Source organism: Tachysurus vachellii, chromosome 5, assembly GCF_030014155.1.
Source record: "Tachysurus vachellii isolate PV-2020 chromosome 5, HZAU_Pvac_v1, whole genome shotgun sequence".
NCBI classification, from domain to species: Eukaryota; Metazoa; Chordata; class Actinopteri; order Siluriformes; family Bagridae; genus Tachysurus; species Tachysurus vachellii.
Genome location: NC_083464.1, coordinates 28,797,871 through 28,822,689, shown reverse-complemented (window position 1 = coordinate 28,822,689; position 24,819 = coordinate 28,797,871). Strand labels below are relative to the sequence as shown.

At 43.7% G+C, this 24,819-nt stretch overlaps 1 protein-coding gene across 1 annotated transcript in view; it reads right to left on the bottom strand.

The window, feature by feature from the left end:
- The window catches only part of cdkal1 (CDK5 regulatory subunit associated protein 1-like 1), a 198,514-nt gene that overhangs the window by 148,262 nt on the left and 25,433 nt on the right, over window positions 1-24,819 (bottom strand). Inside the window, exon 4 of the mRNA XM_060871015.1 lies at window positions 2,002-2,086. Coding sequence (XP_060726998.1) covers window positions 2,002-2,086 — 85 coding nt within the window. The remainder of the gene's footprint in view (window positions 1-2,001; window positions 2,087-24,819) is intronic.

Here is a 24,819-nt window from a genome sequence, read left to right as displayed (position 1 = left end):
AAAGAAAAAGACAGAGAGAGAGAGAGAGAGAGAGAGAGAGAGAGAGAGAGAGAGAGAGAGAGAGAGAGAGACAGACAGACAGTCAAAGACAGTCAGACAGACAGAGAGAGAAAGAGAAAGACAGACAGTCAAAGTCAGACAGACAGACAGACAGACAGAAAGAGAAAGAAAGAAAGAAAGAAAGAAAGAAAGAAAGAAAGAAAGAAAGAAAGAAAAATAAAGAAAAAGACAGAGAGAGAGAGAGAGAGAGAGAAACCAAGACAGTCAGACAGATAAAGACAGAGAGAGAAAGACAGAGACAGTCAAAGTCAGACAGACAGAGAGAGAGAGACAGATGAACAAAAACAGACAGAGACAGACAGAGTGACAGACAGAAAGAAACAGAGTGGCAAACAGAGACAGACAGATAATGGCAGAGAAAGACAGAGAGACAGACAGACAGATTTCCTGATCTTTGCATTCTGGAAGTAAAAAAAACAAAAAAACAAGTTGGCCCTGTTTCTTTATTTGTTCGTTTTATTTTAAACAAACAAACTACTTTATTGATTAATAAACATATTTTCATATAATAATAATAATAATAATAATAATAATAATAATAATAATAATAATAATAATGTCTGTTTGACAAAAATAAATATATAAAGAAATAAAGTGCCTTTTACTGAAAGACACAATGCAGAATGACGAACTGAACCGCAATTAAGTGTGTTTAATACCCAAGATTTTTGTTTTTCCAGGAAGTGAAGCTCCTGTGTCAAAGCCAGTGACACACACACACACCCACACATACACACCCACACCCACACACGAGTATGCAAAGCATCACCTCGCTTTAATCTGACAGTTTTTATGGAAATTACGGGATTTTCATATGAAATGTTGCCAAAGAGAAAGAACAAGGGGCGGAGCCTAATAAACTTTCTCTAGTAGGATATAGACACACACACACACACACACACAGAGTTAAAAAGAATAGATAATAGCTTGGATTTCATGCAGCTGCTGCAGAAATCCCAAAATAAGAGAAAGTTTTTTGACCATATTTGGCCGAAGGGGCGGGGCTTCGATCTGACAGAAGTCATATCTGATCTGATCTCATATCCTCCTGTCGTGTTTAGAAAATGATTTCAGTGCATAAAAAAAGACTTCACAGACGACCTGGAAGTCAACCCGAGAATGAGCAGATGCAGACACCAGGGGAGTGTGTGTGTGTGTGTGTGTGTGTGTGTGTGTGTGTGTGTGTGTGTGTGTGTGTGTGTGTGTGTGTATGCAGCTGAAACAGATAGATGTTGATGTTAAAGAAGAGTAGGATTCTGGGTAATGTAAACTGTCTGTGCAGTGAGGATTCAGGTCGAGGTCAAGCTGGGGCAGAAACACTGTCTGGGAAGAAAAATCAAAACAGAGATAGAGAGGGGTGTGTGTGAGTCAGTGTGTGTGTGTGTGTGTGTGTGTGTGTGTGTGTGTGTGTGTGTGTGTGTGAGAGAGAGGGGTGTGTGTGAGTGTGTGAGACAGAGAGAGAAAGAGAGAGAGAAAGTGTATATGGTGGGTGTGTGTGTGAGAGACACAGAGAGAGAAAACGTATGTGTGTATATGGTGTGTGTGTGTGTGTGTGTGTGTGTGTGGGACAGAGAGAGAAAGACAGAGAGAGAGAGAAAACGTGTGTGTGTATATGGTGTGTGTGACAGATAAAGAAAGACAGAGAGAGAGAGAAAATGTCTGTGTATATGGTGTATATATATATATGTATATATGTATGTGTGTGTGTGTGTGTGTGTGTGTGTGTGTGTGTGTGTGTTAGTGGGGGATGTGGTAGCCTAGTGGTTAAGGTTTGGACTACTGATTTGAAAGTTGCCAGTTCAAACCCCAGGTCCACACACACACACACACAGTTTCTCTGTGTAATGTGTGCGTGTGTGTGCGTAATAGATGATCCTCTGCTTTTGATGAAGCTGGTGTTGTGATGTTCTTAATAACAACATTCTGTAAGTGGGTTCTTACTTGATGTTGTTCCTGAAGTGATCTTCTGCTGGGTTTTTTACCGTGCAGCTGTTCAGCAGCCAAACATCTGCTTCAGATGGGTCGTCTGAAAGCATACAGGACAGAGAAGTTACCTTCAAAACACTCCTGACCATCACTGTGCATGGTGTGATATGGTGATGGTGTTCAGGCTTCCACATCAGCTTCATCACCAGCGTATTCACAAGTCAGCAGAGCATCATGGGAATTTTGCAGCTACTAAATGGAATTCTGTGTTCGCTTGAATGCTAACGTTTTTCAGCTGGTAGTCTGGAATTCTGACTGGAAAATTTCTCCACATTCGTAGTTTTTTCGATTTTTAATCGTGACTTCTGCTGACTGTGACAAACACACACACACACGCACACACACACAGTCACTACTTCCAGAAAATTCCCACAAACAAATGCAACCCTCAGCCGTGATGATGGTGTGGAGTTCTGGGAAGTTAAGACGTAAAGCAGCAAAGCCGCACCCTCTTCTTTGTTCGGAGGACAGAAGCTAAAAGGCGAGTGTCAAATGAACGAGTGAAAAAAAGGAAAAAAAAAGAAAAGGAAAAAAAAAATTTAATCACGAGCAATTTTACAAGGCAGCAGAACCACTGCTGATTTCCTGCAGATCTTCATCACCAACACACTCATCACACAAACATTGCCAGCTAACAAAGCACATGTTAACCTGGAGCAAGAAAAATAAATCAGGTTAGATAGACATTTATGAAAACAGCACAAATTTACAAAAAAAAATAAAATAAAATAAAATAAAATTCCTCCATCTAAACAAAAATGATGTGAAACGTCTGAAGAGTTCTTCATTCCAGCAGGTGGTGATGTGTCTATAAACTAGACCTTCACGTTACACTAATGACAAAATGTCACCTGTAGGATGGTCACTTGTGGGCGTGGCCTGTATGAATTCTGATAAACAGTAGTCGTGATAACTGGTGTAACTGGTTAAACACCACATGTAACAAACACGCGTTCATTACACGTTCGTTGTTTGCCACATTCAATCCCTGACTTTGTGATTGCGGTAGCAGAAAATCTTATATAGTTGTGCACTTTAGGGCCTTTTTACACCCGGTCACTTCATGTGTTGTCTCTGATCCGATAGCTGTCTGATTTGTTAAAACTCTTCCATTTACATTAGGCCACATAAATGCGTCTCGGCCAATCAGATATCGATCCGATCTTTCTACTCCCGCCCAAAATGCTAATATATTTTACCTCATTTCCGGGGTAATTGAAATGCAACACGCTTTGGTGTATGCGGTTGCTACAAAAACAGCATTTACTGTTTGCTGCATTTTCGCTGGCAGCAGCAGTGCATTTTAAGACCCAACGAGACGCCTGGGTGAAAGATCGGAGGCAGCACTGATGGGAAAACATGTTTGTTTCTGGCGCGATGCACGACTCGTGAGTCACCTGCGAGTGACGTACTTCCGTTTGGGAGGAGTATAGCGCTGACGTATGTGGCTTGAACAACCACATGCATTTACACCTGTCCAGTTTCATCTGAAACGTGTCCCAGACCACCTCCTGAAGCGGTTTGAGCGATCGGATTTATATCCGTCTAGAAAACGTTTCAGAGGGCATTTAGACCTGGTCTTTTTACCATCGGATAGCTATCGGATCACAGAAAACGCATGAAGTGACCAGGTGTAGGATTTGCAGACTGATTTTATTGGTTTAAAATACAATCCTTTCAGTTTTCCGTTTATCTTTTTCTTAAGAGATAGACTGCTGCCCCCTCCTGGTCTGGAGAGTCATTTCCGGCCCTGTGATATTGGCACAGCTGCTCACCAGCCGTCATTCTCAGCATTATCAGAATTTCCAGAACTCAGGAGCGCTGTAGCGTTACCGCGCGCCACGGAGTGACTCTTAAGCCTTTAACACCATCTTTCATCAGCAGTCCAACAAGCAGAAAAGGTCGGAGCAGTTCGTAAGCACAAATAAGCACCCCGGAGGAGCTTCACCTTACATGACTCGTCTTCATTTTCCGTTCTTTTAGTAAACTGTTTACAGCAGGCGGAGTTGGGAGGAAGCCAGACCGCCAGGGGAAAAGTAAAATATATATAAATAAATTCAATCATGCAAGAAGGAGACAATCAGCCACTGATTAACCCCATCATTAGTCGAGGCAGAGAAAGCTCGTAAACTTTGCTTGATGCAAAACAAGCAGGCACTTCTGGGAACCTCGTGAATCATTAGTGAAGAAAGCGGGAGAAGGGAAACGAGTCAGGTTTAAAAATAAAAAAAGCTTGTACGCGACAATTAAAGGTTTCCTATGCAATAGTGTTCACACGTGATGTCCAGTCTCCCAGAAGGAAGACGAAAAACAACAGTTTGTCAGAAGGATTTTTATGCTGCATAATCGCTTTGGAAATGGTCAAACTTAGGATTCTTAACCTTTGTGCTGTTCATGTCGAATTCAAGACTTCTTTCCATGGCGAGAACATGTTTAAATCGGGTCACTGAGACGTCACCGTAAATATTTACACCCCAAATCGACCCCAAAACAATACCATTAGAAACACATGAAAGTCTCTGAACCGAATAAAGTTAAATATTGATGAATGCATGAGGCAAATTATTACACCGACACTCACAATGCATCCAGGGTGAATTAGCATATCAGAATGCGCACACACACACACACACACGCACACACACACACACAGGAGTGCTGGCATAAGTTACCTCAGCTGCATTCCATATATCTGCTCTCTCTCATAAGGCATTAGAGCAACCTGAGCCCTACACTGAAATATACAGCATCTCCCAGGGAATAGAGCTATTTAACACACACACACACACACACACACTACTGTCAATGGCTTCCATTAAGGTCTACCTTCATCCCTAAAAGAGTTCTTGTGTTTTCGTTTCATCATAAACTGCAGTTCCAAAATATTAAATTACACGCCGAGGCCACAATGATGAACAGCTGCTGAGGCTCACCACAAACCACACAGGGAAGGCAGAGATGGAGGGAGGGAGGGATGGATGGATGAATAGGCAACATGGGTGAATGACATGGATGACAAGGTGACGTTGAAAATGGATAAGGACAAGGACATGGGTGGACACATAGCAATGATTCTCTGCCAAGAACAGATGAATGGATGGATGGAGAACATGGGTGGATGGAGAACATGGAATGAGATGCAGGAAATCAGGTTTCTGTACAGACAGAAGGATGGGTGTTGGGGTAGACAGACCGGAATGGATTGGAATGGAATGGTCTGATGGATGAATGGAGAAATAGATGGAGATTCAGGTTAGTCAGTTGAGATTCTTTGCCAATAAATGATGCATGGAAAGCATAGATGGAGAAATGACTTTAAAGATGAAACGAATGACATTAATTGTGTGTAAATAGATGGTTAGATGGACGGATGTATGAACGGACAACACGTATGGATGGAATGATAAACAAACGAAACGGATGGACAAATAGAAGGGAGAGATTTGTACCAGGCAAACGAACGAACAAAGGAAGTAATGAAGATGTGGACAAGCACACGAGTGAGGATGGTCAAACATGGGCAATTGTCCATTGCCTAATAAATAGGTTTGAAATTGAGAGGCGAAGCAGTGGAACTTCCTAACCTAACTACCTTAGCTCTCTGCTTTCTCGGGGTCAACCGTCCCTCCATCTGTCCCTCCATCTATCCATTCATCACAACCTCAAGCTGGCCAGAAAGAAAAAGAGATATAAGGATCTCCAGCTATAACCCATCCCCCCCACCCCCCTGCTCCCCCTGCTACACCCTTGACCATGAACGCAAACTTCTGGGAAGCAGGACACAGTGTTCTCTTAGATCTGAAGTGGCCTAGAGTTGAAGGGTATGTTGTCTCACTCTGTTCAGGCGAAGGGAAAAAAAAAAAAAACAAGTGGCAAGAGGATGAGTAATAAAAATTATTTCTTTTTTTTTTTTTTTAAATCCCATTTTACATGGCAATGGAACGCCGTTGAGTGCTTGTTAACTATTCTGCCTTCAGCATGTCTCGGTCTGGTGTTTACTCGACTGCTCAAACTTCATGAGGAGTGTCGTCTTGCTCCGAAATCACTTCCCCTAGACCAGGGGTCGGCAACCTTAAACACTTAAAGAGCCATTTGGACCCGTTTCAGACAGAAAAAAAAAAAACACAGGGAGCCACAAAACCCTTTTGACATCTAAAAATGAATATAACACTGCATATATCGTTCTTTACCTTTATGGAAAGTATAGAAAAAACTGTAGTGTGTTGCGTTGATTATGAAATCAATGAACTGCTACCGAGTAAACGAAATATTATTTCTGTAAGCAAACAAAAATATTTTGAACAGTTTGAACTAACCTTAACAAAAAAGACGCCGGGTTAAAGGTTACTTTCAAATAAAATGTTCAATGTCTAATTGAGTCCTCTTCGTATTCATGACATCAACATTTTAACTCGCCGGCTGCAGCGAACCAAAAACGCGTCTGCTTCTGTGTGTCGGATTTCGCAAGTCGGCAGTTATGACGCGTATTTTGAGCGGCAGACAAATTAAACACGGTTTATTTTAATGTTACAAGAGCATCATAATCTTAGAATTTAGAATTACATTTAAAAAAAAAAACTAACTAACTAAAATAAAATAAATTTAAATTAAATATTTATTTTCCAAATCTACATGGAGCCGCAGCAGAGGGATGAAAGAGCCTCTTGCGGCTCCGGAGCCGCGGGTTGCCGACCCTGCCCTAGGGTAACAGTCTTTAGATAGTGGAGGGTAACAAGGTCATTCAACAAGCTAAGCAGATAAACATGACTAGCAACACCAACTTGGTTTCATGCTAGTAATTTAACGCCTCAAACTGATAGAGGTTTTGTTTGGAACTGAAGCAGAGAACAAACAAACGTGCAAACAAGCCTAATCACTAGTTTTTATTTCAACGTGCCACCTCCAGCCTTGCTTTGGGAACTGAAAGGCAACACACTTTGTAAAATAGCCCAGGGTGTTTGAAAGGACGAATAACAAATCCCCGTGACTGGGAAGGCAGCATCTGGGTCTGATGTTGGTCAGCTGGTCTAGTTGTATTAGAGTACTACATTCTGTAAGCTTTAAAGGAACATTTTGCAGTAGTGGTGTAACAAAGAAGCTTGACTTGTCAAATGATGGTTGCTCAGAAAGGCGTTCATCCGGTTATCTCTACCCGCCACCCCGAGACATTTCAACGCACTCTGAAATAAAAACTTGTGCGGTGTTGGTACAGAAAATAACTGGCTTGAAATCCAAAAGGCCAAAAATCCCATGCGTGAAGAGGTACGTCAATGAGAATGCCTTGCTCCAAGTAAAACCCTGCCATGTTTATTTGGATAGTCCTGTTTGTTCTGGGCAGGAAGTAAAGTCTCAGAAGCAGCAGGCAGCACAGCAGCTCAGCCTTTGGGGTAAGGCGCTGAGAAATGAGGCTGTCAAGAGGAGACTGTGAACATGGAGCACTGCTGGAGAGAGATGTTCTGGGGAGAGTTTTTTTGGGAGCCGTGCTGGATAATCAGGACGTTGGGGGCAAAATGGGTGGAGAGCCACTCTCAGCTTGAGGCAGGTGGGGTAAACTCACAATGTGATGCAGTGCCACAAGCAAGGACAAGAACTAAGCACTGGCTCGTTGTCAAGATTAAATGCTCGGCTCTGGAATCCTGGGAAGTGGAGTGTGGGTGTGGGGTGGGTGCGGGATTGCAGGCTGTTTGTAAACTGCTAAAGAGGAATAAAAATCTGGATGACCAAATGGCCAGAATCCACCATTGTCAGCGTTCACCCATGATTTATTATTTATCTGCAGTGATTTTTTATTTCTAGAATGTAAACCCTTATTTTATTTGCATTGAATCTGATCTTTAATAGTGAAATATGCCCAGATCCCAGTCCCTTCCTGTCACCTGACCATCAGATGATGCAGTTATTGGATTATGAATGTGAGATTTAAGCTCAATATCCAATCTCGGTATCTGTGCCGACATATATACTGAGTCCAACGTTCATGTATCTGTACACAAGATACAGATACATGATAAGATAAACACAGATACACACAAGAGGCTGGATCAAAAGAAACACCTGTGACGGGTAGAAAAGGAAAGGATATACGTGCGGATACTCTACAGAGGTAAAGAATGTGAGTCCATGTTCTGGGAATGATGAGCGCACACATGGGGAATAAAAGTAGGTCGCTTTGCACAAATTTGCATAAAGACAGCATCTCAAACAGGAAATCCTGTTCGATAGAGATATACTACTTTTGGGGGGCTTCATAGAAATATCAAAATATGACAGAATTGATGAAGGAATGTTTGAGGCAATCAGAAAAATCTGTGGTTTAGTCACATGATCATCTAGGCTACAGGAGGATCAGAGGAACAGAAGAAAACCCCCAGACTTGCGTTGATCTGAACAAGGCGGTGGCCAACAGCTTCTGACCAATCAGATTCAAGCAGCAGCAGTGTTACAAGCTCCAGATGTTTGCGTAGGGACGCTACGATTAGTCGGCGTGCCAGATTCGGCTTATTAAACTGACCCACGAATCTGTCGGGCCACGTAGCATCTCCATCTTAGCAAAGAGCCACAGGACCAAAGCTTGTCCTGGAGAGTGGACAGAGGAAGATAAGACTTAAATTAATTGCTGGGAATCAGAGCCTGTACAAACAGCTGGTGTCTAAACCCCCAGCCAGTCTGTTCCAAACCTACAGGAGGTGACTCATTACACCACAATCGGAATGAATCAACCTTCCCTGCACCTTCGTATCCGAGCACTGATACATGCTGATACTGTGCTTGTTTACTCAAGGGGTGGGGGAGCTCTGACAGCAATAGCCAATACCTGGTGACATAATCACAACATAATGTCATGTGAGTACATGTTGTTGAACTGATGACAAGAAACACCAGGGATCTGGGCATATTTCACCATGAGTGATCAAAGCAAAGCAGACGGCTCTGACAAAAAACATCTCCAATACAAAAGCAGCCTGACAACTTCATAGTTAGCAGCAAACACGTGCTAGGTAAGAAAAAAAAAAAAAAACGTCTCCAGATAAAGCACCTGCACGTCACGGATTCACACGGGAGATTGTTGCGCGCTGAAAACAGAAACAAAATAAAACCTTCTCTTCTCCACTCAACGGATGCTCATGAAGCTCGCTAATATACGTCGCATATAAAATTGGCTAGCAAAGTAAAGACTAGGTCCAGCAGAGTGTGTAGTGTGTGTTTCATGGCCATGATGTAAAAGTGTGCAAACAACCAAAGATGATTTAAATGTTCAGTGACATACCATTTCAACATTTATGAAAAACATGGATTTGTACTGGGTGCCTACTCGTCCCTAATTAAGGCTGCTTGCACATCCGACACGCGAGAGGATCAAAGATGGTCCGACGTTCAGAGAAAATTAAAACGCTGTAATTTGCTATATACACAACGTGTTCCATTGATCCATGTGGGTCAAAACCATTTCCTCAGGGGTCACGTGGCCTTGGAAGACACTAAAGAACAACAAATTGAACCAGACAACACTGATCCGAGTGGAAAATCTGAACGACTGCCTTAGGCACACGCTGCTTCTTTAATTTATGCAAAGCAATCACATTTTCCCCCTCTTATGACCACTTAAAGGTTGGGTGGCTACATCTCATGGAAAAAACACACACAAAAAAGAAAACACCATGTAAATACAATAAGCTTAATACACAATGAGGGTCAATGCCATGCATGGGAATAATAAAAGGTAAAGAAAGCGTCTGGCAGCCGAATCGCTCCAGATGATCTCTGGTGTTGACGCTGGAAGGTGTGTGTGTGTAAGTCTAAGTGGTGGCGCAATGACACGCCGTTTATCCAATTCAATTTTCAATTTAATTCAATTTTATTTGTACAGCGCGTTTAACCATGTTAAAACATTGTCTCAAAGCAGCTTTACAGAACAAACAATACAAAAGGTTTATTAAACAAAAAAAAAAATTTCAAGATTAATATTAAACATATTTAAATGCGTTAGTATTTATCTGCAATGAGCAAGCCTGAGGCAACTGAGGCGACTGTGGTGAGAAAAAAAACTCAGTTAGATTGAAAAAAACAGAAACCTGGAGAGGAACCAGACCCAAAAGGGAACCTCTCTCATTTGGGTGACACTCGAGGATGTGATTATATATACACAGGCCAACAATTGTGTATTGATGAGGAGGATGTTGTCCTCACATGTAGTTGGCTTCTCTTTTTTTGAATGTCCGAAAACGTCAAATAAAATCCAACTGAATCTGGTACAAACACCATCCAATACCGAAAGCTAGCAGGTCAAAAACAACAATACATAAAGAGCAGGGTTAGAAAGCACACACATGAGGCACGACCCAGTAATGATCGCGCCAAGGACGATGCCTTGCGACAGCAAACAGTGGATTTCGAGCCCCGATCCCAGACCAGCGGCCGTTTGAGGATGCTCAGAAATACTCTAATTGCTTTGTACAGTAGATGAAAGGTCATGACGGTCAAAAATGTCAAGAAGAATCATGCTTTAGGATGCAGGAGACAAAACTGAGTCCCCTGTAAAAGTCAAAAGAACAAAGTAGAGCCAGAGACGTGATTACTGAGATGATGTAGAAATAGCCTCGGCAGCAGGTCAAGGGAAAATCTGTGGTGAGCCGACGGACGGATGGGTGGAGGAACGGACATGGGTATAGATAAATGGATACCTAAAAACGTGTGGTGATTTGGATGAACAGATGCTTAGATTTTTGTTTTTGGATTTTGGAATACTTGGATGCAATTGATCTATGGATGGATAAACAGATGGATGGATAGCTGGACGGATAAAGGATAAAAGTGGATGTTCGGATGGATGGATGATGTTCGGATGGATGGATGATGTTCGGATGGATGGATGATGTTCGGATGGATGGATGCTCGGATGGATGGATGTTCGGATGGATGGATGTTCGGATGGATGGATGTTCGGATGGATGGATGGATCAATGAACAGATGGATGCATGGGTGACTTGATGTTTGAACATTTAGTTACAGGTGTTTAGATAGATGGAAGAATGCCATCATAAGTAGTTAAAGGCTGATGAATGGATGAACCTTTCTGAGGTAAACTGGTGGATGGAGATGAACTACTAATGCGGTGGACCAACAGCAAATCCTGGGAGGCTGCTGTCGCTCACATCTGCCGAAGTTCTCAGAGAAGTAAAGGAGGCTCTGGTGCATCTGGGACTCGGCTGCTCAGATGGCTAAATGAGGGCTAATTCGGTGATGTTTGGACTCAGGGCCTCACAGTAAGTTCTCCTTGTCTGTCTGCTCTAACTCTCGATGCGCTTTATCAGCTGTCCCTCAGGAAGCAGCACACAGAGCCACAGAAACACACAATGTTTCTACTCTACAAACACAAACTTCATTATTTAAAGCAAGTCCAACTCTGTAGTTGTGATACACATCACAAACAATGCAGACAGCCATACAGAGGGGTTTAGTGTTGGAAAATGTCACATGCTTACGGTCAGCGAACATCTGTGCGTGCAGCCACGTGATTATCCAAATCTACTGACACAGATGACACTCGAGGAGCCGCGGACATGATGCACAGCATGGAGCCTAATAAAAGGACATAATTAGAGTTGCTTACAGCGCGAGAGGCAGAGAGTGATGGACATAATGGTGGGTCTGTTGTCACACTGTGGCCGTGTTTTACTTTAATAAGTGGCACATGACAGTGCTAAAAGGAGGCGCATTGTCCCCGCGGGCATGGAGGAGGGCCGACACTCCGATCCCTTCGAGAGACAGAGGCCCAGATGTGGGAAAACTGCCCGAGACAGCGGAGTGACTCATGCAGTGAGGCAGGCACCGAGACAACGCTGTGCATTCACGCCAGAGACCAGGAGGTTTATATGACTGTAAACTGAGACCAAAACAATTACGATTATCTCAAACTAAATGAGAAAAGTATCAGGGAGGATATATACACCTTTTCCCTGGATCGTGCTAGACGGCTGCCGCTCAGAGCGCCGCATGTGAACATCCTCAGAGACGACGTCAATGTTAGATCTGTACAAAAAAAAATAAAAAATCTCCCATCAAATCTAGACTGGAATTATTTCTAGAGTTCGCTGGCTGAGAATCCCACCTCTAAACCATGAGCATTATCATCTCAAATAAAAAAAAGAGGAAGAAGAAGAGAAAAAGGTTTGTTTTGTAGTGAGGGTGAAGTGCTAAACCTGGGGGGGGGTAAAGGCACCACAAGCTCCCAAAGTTTCAGCTTTAATAAGCCACTGGGTGTTAGTCAGCTTATCTCAGTAATTGCGGTTTAAAGAAAACGGTGATTATTTTCATTGCTTTCCATTTCCTGGTTCAGGATAATAGGGTGTTAAACAAAAACACAAACACGCACACACACACACACAAAAGATAGCTGTGTATTTTTACTCAAGCCACTTACAAGGCACATTAGCGAATTTCACGGATTCCGTGTTATGTTTTTTTTTTGTTTTTTTTCCAAAGCTATTAGTGATTGTGAAGCAGGGATGAGTTTAAAATAATAGTGTTTATGGACAATTTGCATTTTCTTTTCACGTGATCGGAATGAACTTTCTGCTGATTTGAGCGTTTTCAAACACTGTTGGTTTATCCTCCAAAAATATTCAAAATATGGCTGCTGGAATGTGTTTGGTTTGGTTGTGTTGCATGTTTATTATGCTGCAGTAAAGTTGATTTATTCTTCCCATCGTCGACCTGCTCAGCACAGAAACGTGTGACACTTCTGCATCATAAATACCTCAGTGGGGTCTGTAGCGACACCTCATCCACATGGATTTGTATGGCAGAAGATCCTTATTTAGGAGAAACGTGTTTAACATGTGAGGAAGGCGTCTCCAGTGTGGTGTTATAAGAGGACTAAAACACATGACACATGACAAAATGCCAGTATCTCTGCTACATAATAGAATCTGGAAGCCATCTCAGACCTTCTCTAAAAGTAGCAAACAGAAAAGCTAAGTGAAAGGTGTTGTATCACCTTAAGTCAAGAAAGGCCATCAATTGCCCCTTTTCCACCAAAAAGAACCGGGTGCTGGTTCAGAGCTAGCACTGGTGCTGGTTCAAAGTTGGTTCCACTGGCGAACCTTCTAAGAACCGGTTTGCCTTTCCACCGGCTAGAGAGCCGTCACAGAGCCGAGTCTGACGTCACCGTATACGTGTCACGTTACACAGCAACGTTAGCGCAGCAGCAGCAAACACAAACACATCAACAATGGTGGATGTTGTTTTACTGTTAATGCTCATGGCTTTGTGAACCTACATTAGCATCCAAACGCAGCGAATCCAACGTGTACATGCAGCTCCATGTAATCTGTATAAACGGAGATTGTTATCGAGAAAGTACATAACGTTATTTTATCATTAACACAGAAAAATGTTAGCCTTAGCATGTAGCTACTTACTATCATGTGTGCTGATAATTGTTCATATTGCAGTAAAGTAAAAGTGTATTAAATATTAGTATACTTAAGGTACATTATCAAATGCGCTAACAGTAGCCCCGCCAACAGCCCGTGAGACAAGCGGTTCTTAAGTCTAGACCAGCAACATTTTGGTGCTACTTAAGAACCACTTTTCCTGGTTCAGGGCCGGTGCTTTGGCTGTCGAAAAAGAAAGAACTGGTTCTAAATTAGGCTCCGAACCTGCACTCAAACTGCCTCGGTGGAAAAGGGGCAAATATTTAAGTACCTGGAGGACTTCCACATCCTCCTCCTCTTCCTGTTGAAACATTCATCGTCTGCGAGTCACCCGTCAAAAGCTGATGTGACAGGAGTGGAGACAAGAAGTAGCTGCCGGGCGATTCCTCAAGTCCATCCTGTCTTTATGTTGTATCCATGACTCAACCGTTATTGGCACACGGACACAGAGGAATTTTTCACCACAGCACAAGCAGACCAAGAAACCACGGCTGAACCCGTGCCAACGTAGCCTGGAGAAAAGTCCTGCTACTGAGAATCCGGCTGATCTCTCGGACTGCTCCGCACGCCGTAGGATGGCGCGAGTGTGTGTCCTTAATGGTCTGTGCTGGTCTGGAGGATGAGGACAGTGTGTGAGAACTGGAACTGGCTTTTAAAAAATAAAGAGTATAACAATATCTTTGGTGATACGTTTATAGATGGTTCAAACTGCTGTGATACAAGAGGCACCCCATCACACACAGTTATACTCCCACCCTCCCGTTCCTTAGACAGCATATATTCTCCAGACACTGATAGCTAAGGTGATTGTGTCCTTAAATTTTTTTTTTCCTCCGCTGTGTGAAGAGAGACGAGCTCGTCTGGGGCAGTCTGGAGGACGAGGACTGAGGACAGTGTCTGCATTTTTATGATCTCTCTGCTCAGCCTGCCGTAAAATGATCGCTCAGGCAAACAACGGCTCTGAGGACGAGCGAGAGAGGGTTCACCTCGAGTCACCCCGGCCTCACTTTCAACCTCCTCTGCTTGTCTGTGAAGGCTATAACCAGGACAAGTTTAAGATCAAATCAGCTTCAGGTCTGTGAGTGATTTAGCCTCAGACATTGCTAAGGGGACTCAGAATATTCATCAAATGCATTTAGCTTCTACAGCTTCATCCAGGAAGAACTCTTACTTTACTCAATCCATCAACAGTGGGGACTTTAGCAAGGACACTCATTTAGTTAGCTGCTAAACATCCAGAGAAGAGAATGAAAGTGTGAGAGGGTGTAAGCATGGCAGGGATATTAATAGATACCCTTCCCCACCCACTGTGCAGACGGAGACTGCAGGAAGCAGGACATGGCACGCTTTTATTGCCAGAAATCCCCGAGCGCTAGTAGCTGCGGTTTGCAGGACGACAGAGGTGACTGGAGACAAGAGTTGGATATGAGGTCGTGCCGTTTAAATCTCTAAAGAGACGCTCGTGCCATGCTAATGTTCTAAAGGTTAATTATGGGTGCTGCATTCCGAAGGTTTACATCATGTAGGAGATCATAAAGAAAACAATCTGTGCATGATGATAACGACCTTGGCTTTTAACTATCTGCTGCAAATCACAGCTTTATTCAGTCAAAATGTGCTTTTACTTGCTAACACTTTTAGCTTCTATAGCAAGCAGACACATGGCGGAAAGTCTCCTAAAAGACGACGTTTATAACTTAACACCTATGAAAGGAGTCTCTAGAATCAGTGCTTTGTTAGTCAGTGGTACAGATGCTTAACAACAGATGACTTTATGCTAATAAGGAAAACAAAAAAGAGGCTGATAAGCGAATAATCAACTCCGCTTCGTCATACACTTAGTTTTCTAAAGCGGCAGCATAAAGATCCGACATGGATGCAAGACAGTCCAAAAAAAAACAAACATTAACAATAACCAGAGACTGAGCACTGATTGGGTTTCTTCCTGTATTTTATCCTTGCCTAGCTTTAGAAACGGCCAATGACGTAACGTGTGGCACAAATGAAGCAACATGATGAGCTCTCCAGGTGTTTTCAGTCAAGGAATTGAGTAGTTCTGTTTTGCAGAACAAGCTGGATTTGGTGTGTCTCAGGTCTACAAACCGAACACTGTAAAAGGCAAAACCAACAGCTGCCTCACATCTCTTTTCTGAGGTGCTTACAGCACTGTAGGCTTTGATTCAAGGTCAAGAAAGGATTTGATTGGAATGTTTCAGGGAATGCTAAGTCCAGCTATTCCTTCTTGACGTTGCACATAAACACAAGCGCTCGGGCCTGTTAGACTGCGCCGTCCTCCGCTAGCACCATTCACATAAAGACCATGCAACAGCTGCGTTTTATTAGTGACTACGGAGAACAAGGTAGGGGGAAGACGTGGAACAATTCCAGGCACAAGTGTGCAGTTTATATAGGCAGCTGGACAAGCAAATCAAGACGCAGTCGCCAACCACTGGCACGGCCGCGGAGGTTCAGTATGCTGGTACACGTCTGTTCCCATGACCTCAAAACGGGACCTCATCTGCTGTACAGGACCAGAACCTACTGTGTCCATGAACTCCAAAACTTCAAGAGGGAGATGGAAAGCAGTTACGCAGACAAGTTGCAGATCCAGGAAAAGATGAATTCAGGTCGCACTACAAGGATGTGTGTGGCGCAAGGGAAACACGGTGAAAAAAACAAAACCATATACTGCAATAAGGACGAATGAAAAGATGTGCTTGAAACAATTCGAGTAGGCCACGCCCACTCTGAATATACAAGATCACAATACAGGTAAAAAGCAACTCAATGCGATAGTGTTCTATTATTCCGATTATGGATACTGCTCGGAATTCAACTTGGGAATCTACAATCGGATTACACAGGCGATGATTCCAACGGCGAAGATAACAGATACTGTCCTGCTAAATTATTCATGCGGATAATCGGAGCCTGGGAACAAAGTCACCTTGAGAAGATGTTATGAAAACAATCACAATTCCAATAAAATGTCTCGCTTGTGACAACTCCATTGTGTTTCCCGCTTGTGCGAGGGTGAGACCCTTGCGGCTCAAAGGTCACCCGTGAGAGAGACAAAGGGAAGATTAGATCCTGCCTCTGTATTTATCTTTGTGCACGACCATCACGTGTGCTTTTAAAATTCATGAATTTCAGAAGCAGGCGTTATGCTAGTCACTGGCCGTAATTTACAGCAATAATAAAAACAGATTCAAGTTGTTCTTTATGAAGCTCTTCACTCGCTCATCAGTCATTGCAAGTCCACAGCTATGACTCCCCTGACTCAAGCCTCCACACAATGCCAATTTGTTTATGTACTGCAGCACAGAAGAGGACGATGTTGATAAAGAGCTGAGCAGCCCAAAATGGTGACCCAGGAGGAACCCTGGAGGAAGGCGTAGATGTTACAGCGGGACATTCTGCAGGACGACGAATAATCACAGGGAGAAGAAGATTTCGTCCGGATCGTGATATTGATTTCGTCTGGAAATACAGTGTGCATGCTGGGACTCTCCAACACCCTCCGTGTCTCCTAGTGATCACGAGAAGGTTCAGGGGTTTCTCACACTTACACTCAAAGCTGCAGAAATACAAGCAATGAGAGAGAGTGAGTAATAATGAGAGAGAGAGAGAGAGAGAGAGAGAGAGAGAGAGAATGAGCAAGAGAGTCAGAGATATAGAGAGAGAGAGAGAGAGAGAGAGAAAGTGAGTAATAATGAGAGAGAGAGAGAGAGTGAGTGAGAATGAGCGAGAGAGAGAGTGAGTAATAATGAGAGAGAGAGAGAGAGAGAGAGAGAGAGAGAGAGTGAGTAATAATGAGAGAGAGAGAGAGAGAGAGAGTGAATAATAATGAGAGAGAGAGAGAGAGAGAGAGAGAGAGTGAGTAATAATGAGAGAGAGAGAGAGAGAGAGAGAGAGAGAGAGAGAGAGTGAAAATGAGCGAGAGAGAGTGAGTAATAATGAGAGAGAGAGAGAGAGAGTGAGTGAGAATGAGCGAGAGAGTGAGTAATAATGAGAGAGAGAGAGAGAGAGAGTGAGAGAGTGAGAATGAGCGAGAGAGAGTGAGTAATAATGAGAGAGAGAGAGAGAGAGAGAGAGAGAGTAATAATGAGAGAGAGAGAGAGAGAGAGAGAGAGAGAGAGAGAGAGAGTAATAATGAGAGAGAGAGTGTGAGTGAAAATGAGCGAGAGAGAGTGAGTAATAATGAGAGAGAGAGCGAGAGTGAGTGAGAATGAGCGAGAGAGAGAGTAATAATGAGAGAGAGAGAGAGAGAGAGAGAGAGCGAGCGAGAGAGAGTGAGTGAGAATGAGTGAGAGAGAGAGTAATAATATGAGAGAGAGAGAGAGAGAGAGAGAGAGAGAGAGAGAGAGTGAGTGAGAATGAGAGAGAGAGAGAAAGAGATTTTACAGTAAATAATAAATGTTAGCTTGAGGCGCACAATCAGATGCAGTATGCAAAGATTTTAGAACATCCAGAAGTGTTTAAAGCTACCGTGTAATTATTGCCCTGTCCTGTCACGTGAGGGCTTTTTTTTTTTTTTTTTAAAGAATTGCTGTTAGCTTTAGCATTCAGGAGCCAAAGCTTCTGGAAATGATGTAACTAGCATCACTAACGAGTGTCGAGAAAAGCAACCCGCTAGCTCTTTGTGTTTTGTCCGTACATGTCTTGCTAGCACAGTGCATTCAGCTGCACAAATCACTTCACACAGAAGCCTACAATTAACTTTCTTTTAAATTTATCTCCAAAGAGCATGCTGACGACATGATTACAGACTAGTAGGCCAGAAGAACACAAGTCTGACGGAGCTTCTTCCACATGTAGAAGGCGATGGATGTTCTGAAACAAATGAGTAGACAGCAGACCTGTAAAGGTTCTCCTACTAAAAGCTGTTATACGTCCATCTGAAGTCCTGTTCAGGATTATATATGAGACAAGATGGACCTGACCTGAGTGGGCTAGAAAATCTTACAGTTTATATCAAATTCAGTTTTTGAAGTTTCCAAAAAGTGCTCATGAAGTACTCATATTTCTCTCAACAAGGTCAGAGAGTCCTCCAGATAAAATGGAGATTGAGGCCAGCATCAGGCCAGGATTCCATCTCCACAGACATCACGTGATCCATAAAACCCTACGCGGCCGGATCTTCCATCCATCCTACTCCACAACCAACAGTGATTCCACCAACATGGAGGAAAACACAGCGTCAGTGACCAGCTCTGCACCGACCGTCACTACACACACAAACTGGAGGCAGTGGATGACCGTAAAAGTGTGAGAGCTGCTGAAGTTCAAAGAAGGCCATAAGAACTCAAGAGCCCAACTGTCCTGAGCCATCAGAGAGGCAAAGCACACACATGCTGAGAGGATCCTCAGCTACTTCCTGGACACCAGGCGCATGTGGAACCTTCACTTTCCTGTGACAATGACACTTCACCCCTCACACACCCTCTTCCCCAACACACACACACACACACAGCCCTCACACACACACACAGCCCTCACACACACACACAGCCCTCACACACACACACACACAGCCCTCACACACACACACACAGCCCTCACACAAACACACACACACCCCCTCACACACACACCCACAACCCTCACACACACCCACACACCCCTCACACACACCCACACACCCCTCACACCCACACACCCCTCACACCCACACACACCCCTCACACACACACACACACACACACACACACCCCTCACACACACACACCCCTCTCACACACACACCCCTCTCACACACACACCCCTCACACACACACACCCCTCACACACACACACCCCTCACACACACACACACACCCCTCACACACACACACACCCCTCACACACACCCCTCACACACACACACCCCTCACACACACACACACACACCCCTCACACACACACACACCCCTCACACACACACAAAATTCACCCAACACACCCCTCACACACAATTCACCCAACACACACCCCTCACACACACAATTCACCCAACATACCTCACACACACACACACGCACACACACACACAATTCACCCAACACACACACTTCACCAAACACACCCATCTCACACACTCTTAAGACCATTTAAACCCCTTCAACACCTGGAAATTACACTGAGTCTGACACCTTCTCACATTCATCTTCCTGAACACCATCAGAGGAGGTGGAGTGTTTGGTCTCAGACCACTAGTTTTACAAGATCTACACGTTTTATTATCTTGGATTTCTTTAGCCGAAGAAGTTTTGCAGGTGGGAGAGGCAGTAAGTCGGGAACCTGAGGCCGTTCCAGCTTCCCGTACCCTGAATTTAATCACAAGACTCGTAACAAATGCAACTAACCAGACTGACTGCTACGGATGTGTTTGCCAGCTCCAAATTAATTTTCCAGGCAATAAAAAAAAAATAAAAAAAATACTTGGATGAACTGCAAACAAATGCGAACCATGTGGCAAATACGTCTCATATCTTTAAAATAAACATACTTGTGAACAGATGGGATTTAGGGCCGGAGTGTGAGATACGGTTTAAACATCCAGTGAGTCAATTCGCATAAGCGCTCTGAAAAAGTCACGTTAATTAATGATCCCCACTCAATAATGAAGTTTATAACGTACAGCCTAAAGAGTTTGTTGTATAAGAAGTTTTAGTTAAACTCTTTGATCCAGCACAAAAAAAAAAAAAGAGCTGTGACCTTATCTTTAGTTTAAGTTACTGCACTTGCGCAGATATGTTAGTGTTTCTATAGCAACCGCTCATTTCATGGAGACGCCATAAACATTTCTTCAACCCTTCGATGGTGAGGATTTCTTTTAATGTGACACGTATGGAAGGAGTCTCCAATGTCAGCACTGTGTAGGAGTCAGACACGACACTGTAATTCACAGGTTTCTGGAGCGTTTCCGTAGAGATAATGAGCAGAAATATAAAGTTTGTGATCAGCATCAGGGCAGAAACACAGCTGCCAGCATCGGTATGTTTCAGACAACTGAACGTGACATGATGTGCTTTGAGGTGTTGATGTAGTGCAGTGTGTAGAACGTCATTTACCTGCTGCCAGGGAAAGCACACACACACACACACACACACACACACACAGGTTTAGCACAAAGCCAGCAGAAGTGAGGTGTCAGAGAAAGCTTGTTCGCCGCGTGATGGACGGTTCATCCTCGTCTTCCTCACATGTCTAAACGTCAAGAAGATAAAGAGCGACCGACAGAAACGGCGCAAATATTTCTCCACCGGCCAAAGACTTTTTGTTGAGAAACAGAAACATTGTGTGCTGCTTTGAAAAATCTGTAAGAAAAGAAGAATAAGTTGCCCATATACTCTTCAGTGTTTACGTTAACGCATGTAACTAGCTAACTAGCAAAGCGTACCGTATTAACGCCACGTCTTCATCTTCGTCATACAGCTCTCCGAGCCCAAAGCACCAGATGGTGATAGCTTTACTCAGCTAAATATTAAAAGTCTAATTTGTCCAGGCGTGTGATATCACAGCTTACTGCGACTGTCAATCTTTCACAAAGACGAGTTTGTCAAAACATTTCGGCAGCGCGCTCGTCTGGTTTTAGAGGAGCTGACTATTTCACCGACAAGTCTGACATTAATGACGGCGACCGCGACAGCTGATTCATGCGGCCTGATGATGAAGGACAATCGCACAAAACCTTCTCCTTATAACATTTCTGACGAGTCCTCCTGCGGCGTCGCTAAAACAAACGGTCCTGTATGACGAGGACTCGAACCGTCAGCCGCCTAGCCTCAGAAATCAGAGCGGCTCGTTCAGAGGAGCTTTTTTATCAAACTGCAAGCGAAACCAGCAGGAAGCTGAGAGCTGAGAATCCACGTTTAGAACAGTTCAAACACGTCAAGTGGCCTTTGAACAATTCCCTGGCAGTGAAAAGCGTGAAACAAGGACGCTGCACTCTGCCACTACGCTAAAACACTATTGAAAAATGGAACCGCGTCAGTTCGGATGACAGTGGCGCAGAAATGATAAATGTTTACGCGACACTTCGACCGCAGCCTGAAATTAGGAGCCTCTGTTACCGTCCTCACTTTCTATGCTCTCAGAACCTGGCAAGCACAAAGCAGCCTTGTGATAAATACTCCTTTGCAGAGAGGGGGGGAAGTAAAAAGCAAAAGTTTACCAATGAATGACCCATAAATAAGCCGTGATGGATGTACAGAAGATGCCAAAATCTTTCAGGATCAGCAGTTTCCAAGGTTTAGGAGATGGTCTTGATAAAATACAGCGCCTGCTGCTCTTAAGTCGTACAGAATAAAAGACTGGAAAGTAAGCAGTGATGCCAAAGTTCACAGAAAGCCGATAAGAAATAAACACTGAGGTTGTTAGCATGAAGAGAAGATGGGGTCCGAGTTTAAACAGCACTGGACTCATCGACAGGGGGGTAAAGTGCTAGCTTTTCTGATGTAATCGCGTACAGAGTATTAGCTTGCTAGTTCTGATTAAAAAAAAAAGAAATCTGATTAGAATCAGTTTGTGACCTGTTTAGTGTCTTTATTTGATCTGGTTTGTTTTTGCGGCAGTAAACAACAGTAGGTTTTTTTTTTCTTCCTTCTGCTGTTATAACCTGGACACTAGGTATAAACTCTTGAGAGAAACTCAACCTTTGACAGTGAAAAGTGCTGGTCAACTCAACACATGAGCATCCACCTAACCCCGGTTTCCTTCGCTTCACGTTCTACTTGACAGAACTTGTTTTGATGTGTCCCTAATGAAGGGAGGGACAGTGTCTTCTGGATCCTTTATAGAAACTGGAAATCCCAGCTTACTTACGGATAACAGAATTTGCATGACGTCACTATACAAACGCAAAATGCATTCTTCAGACTGTCGGCTCACAAACGCAGGAGCAATAATAAACTTTATTCTCTCCCCTGTCCGATTTGAATGTTTGGTCATGTCTGGCTGTGCCTGAGCCTTACATGAGACCTGTCTTTCACTCGTCTGACTACTGTGGAACAGAGACCAACCGTCAGGCCTTTAATCGCATGTCAAACCTGTCAGGGTCTGCAGGCAGGCAACAATAACACACACACGGCAAATATTTACATGCAATTTCAAAGCCATTACACACGTGATTCTGTTTTTTGTTTGCCGACCGTCGACAGGCTTTCTTTCAGCCATGGAGTGATTTGAATGAAAGGTGCTCCTGGCAGTTTGCAGGGTAAACAGCGCAGGCAGTAAATAAAGATGCCAGCTGTCGGTCAGACGGAGGGTCGTGAGCTGGTGGGGGTACGGGGGTGTTACTGGGGTGTGGGAGAGGAGTCACAGATTAGAAACCTGTCAGATTCTCACTTGATTCTCCAAACACCGAACTTGTCCAGAGATGACGCACAACAACAAATTAACACCTCTCATCTACAGATCTATCTTTCTATCTATTTATCCTTTTTTTATTCATTCCTTCTCTTGTTAAATTATCACTTTGCGTTCCTCTATTTATTTCTATCATTTCCTTTATTATTCTCTGTGACGTGCTTCTATTTATCTTTTATTTATTTCACTGTCTGTCTTTCTCTCTTCATTTCTCTTCCCTTTATTTCCTTTGCTCTCTTCCTTCCTTCATTTAGTTTACTGTCAATATTCCTTCTTTCTTTTTCAATCCCACTGGTCTTTCGTTCTCTTTTCTTCTTCCACTCTTTCCCTCGTATTATTACCATCCCCGCCAGGTTCTCCGCCGGCCGCCTCCTGATTAACGTCCTTGCTGAGCGCCGCGTGTCCGACGATGTTAAGGGACCGAAATATAATGATGGCTGAACATCTGGAAACACACAAAAGCTTTGGCAAAGCAGCAAAGGAAGAGAATTCAGCGTCAACCTTTTCCTCAGACTCAACAACGAACTCCATTCCACATGCATGATTTATAACATGAGATTCTGTAATATTCCCATCTGCCTCCATCGTCTCCTCTGATAATGAGATGAGAACTGGTGGAGGTTCTGGAAGCCAGCAAGGAGTTTACCGGGCATTGTGCGAGGAGACGGACGACTGCATCAGGGAGGTAGAAAAGGGCATGTGGTGTCTGCTGTAGTGAAGAAGCACCTCGCGCCACACTAAATCATCAAATTCCCAACAGAGCGCTGGGCTCCCAGCATGCTTCCTCCGTTCAGGCAGTGACAAAGTGTGAGAACTTACTTCCCCTTCAGGTGAGAACGTAATGAGCAGGTGTGAGATGGGCTCATCTTTCACAGAAGAGCTGCAGATAAAAAAACATGTACAGGGACTTTCAGGCTGAGAAAAAGACTTGCTTCGTGCCAGGTTACAACCACTACTCTGTAATCTATGGAAGGAGTCTCCAGTGTCAGCGTGCTGAATAAGTCAGAGGAGAAGCAGTCATCTGAACAACACATGCTGAGGTACCAAAAGAGACGTGCTGTGTTTTTGCAGAGATACACCACAGAGCCACAATTACGTGTCGCCTGACCATCACACCCACATGTGGTTCTTGCCACAATCTCTGAGCCACACAGTCGTACAGAACATCGTAGTTTCCTTCAGTTGAACCCAAGAAGAGACCAAATCCTGCTCCGTCATGACAATGTTCCTGTGCACAAAGCAGCTCCATGAAAACATGGTGTGGAGGTGAAGGTTGGAGTGAAGAACTCGAGTGTCCAACACCGAGCCCTGACTCTAACTCAACCCCACTGGGACGAACTGGAAATGGAGTCTCCTGGACATCCCAACGTCTGTATGTTCTCACTGATGCTCTTGTAGCTGAACGATCACTAATTCACACAGACACGATCCGACATCTAGTGGAGAACCTTCCGAGAAGTGAAGGAAGAAGGGACATATAGGTGTGATGGTCAGGGGGCACATACTTTCAGCCATATAGTAGCATTAAAGAATGAAGGAAACGCTTACAGCTGGTTTCATGAACGTTCAAACTTTCTATAATTGATAAAAACCAAAGCAACTATTCTTTAATTGCAGGTTGTGTGTGTGCTGCGTGACCTCGCTGCTCTGTGACGGTTCGGTTCGGCTTGTCCTAACATCCTCTAACCGCTACGTCCTGTTTCCTAAGGCCAGGTTTTTTTTTAATCCGAGTTAAAGGTCCCCGTACACACAGTCAGCCTCACTGCAGTTACGCAACAGGAGATGTTTGAAACGACGTTATCTCCAGTTTCCAGGAGGACGTTAAGGAGAATTTGCATTTTCATTTTTTATCTTAATGTGAAGATAAATATTCAAATCGTCAGTTCGTTTCACGGCCGTGTTGTGGGAGAGCTGGACGACGCTGGGGATGTGGAAGCGCTCTGGCGATGTTATTTTAGCACGGAGCCTTTGCCTCTTTATGGGATCCCT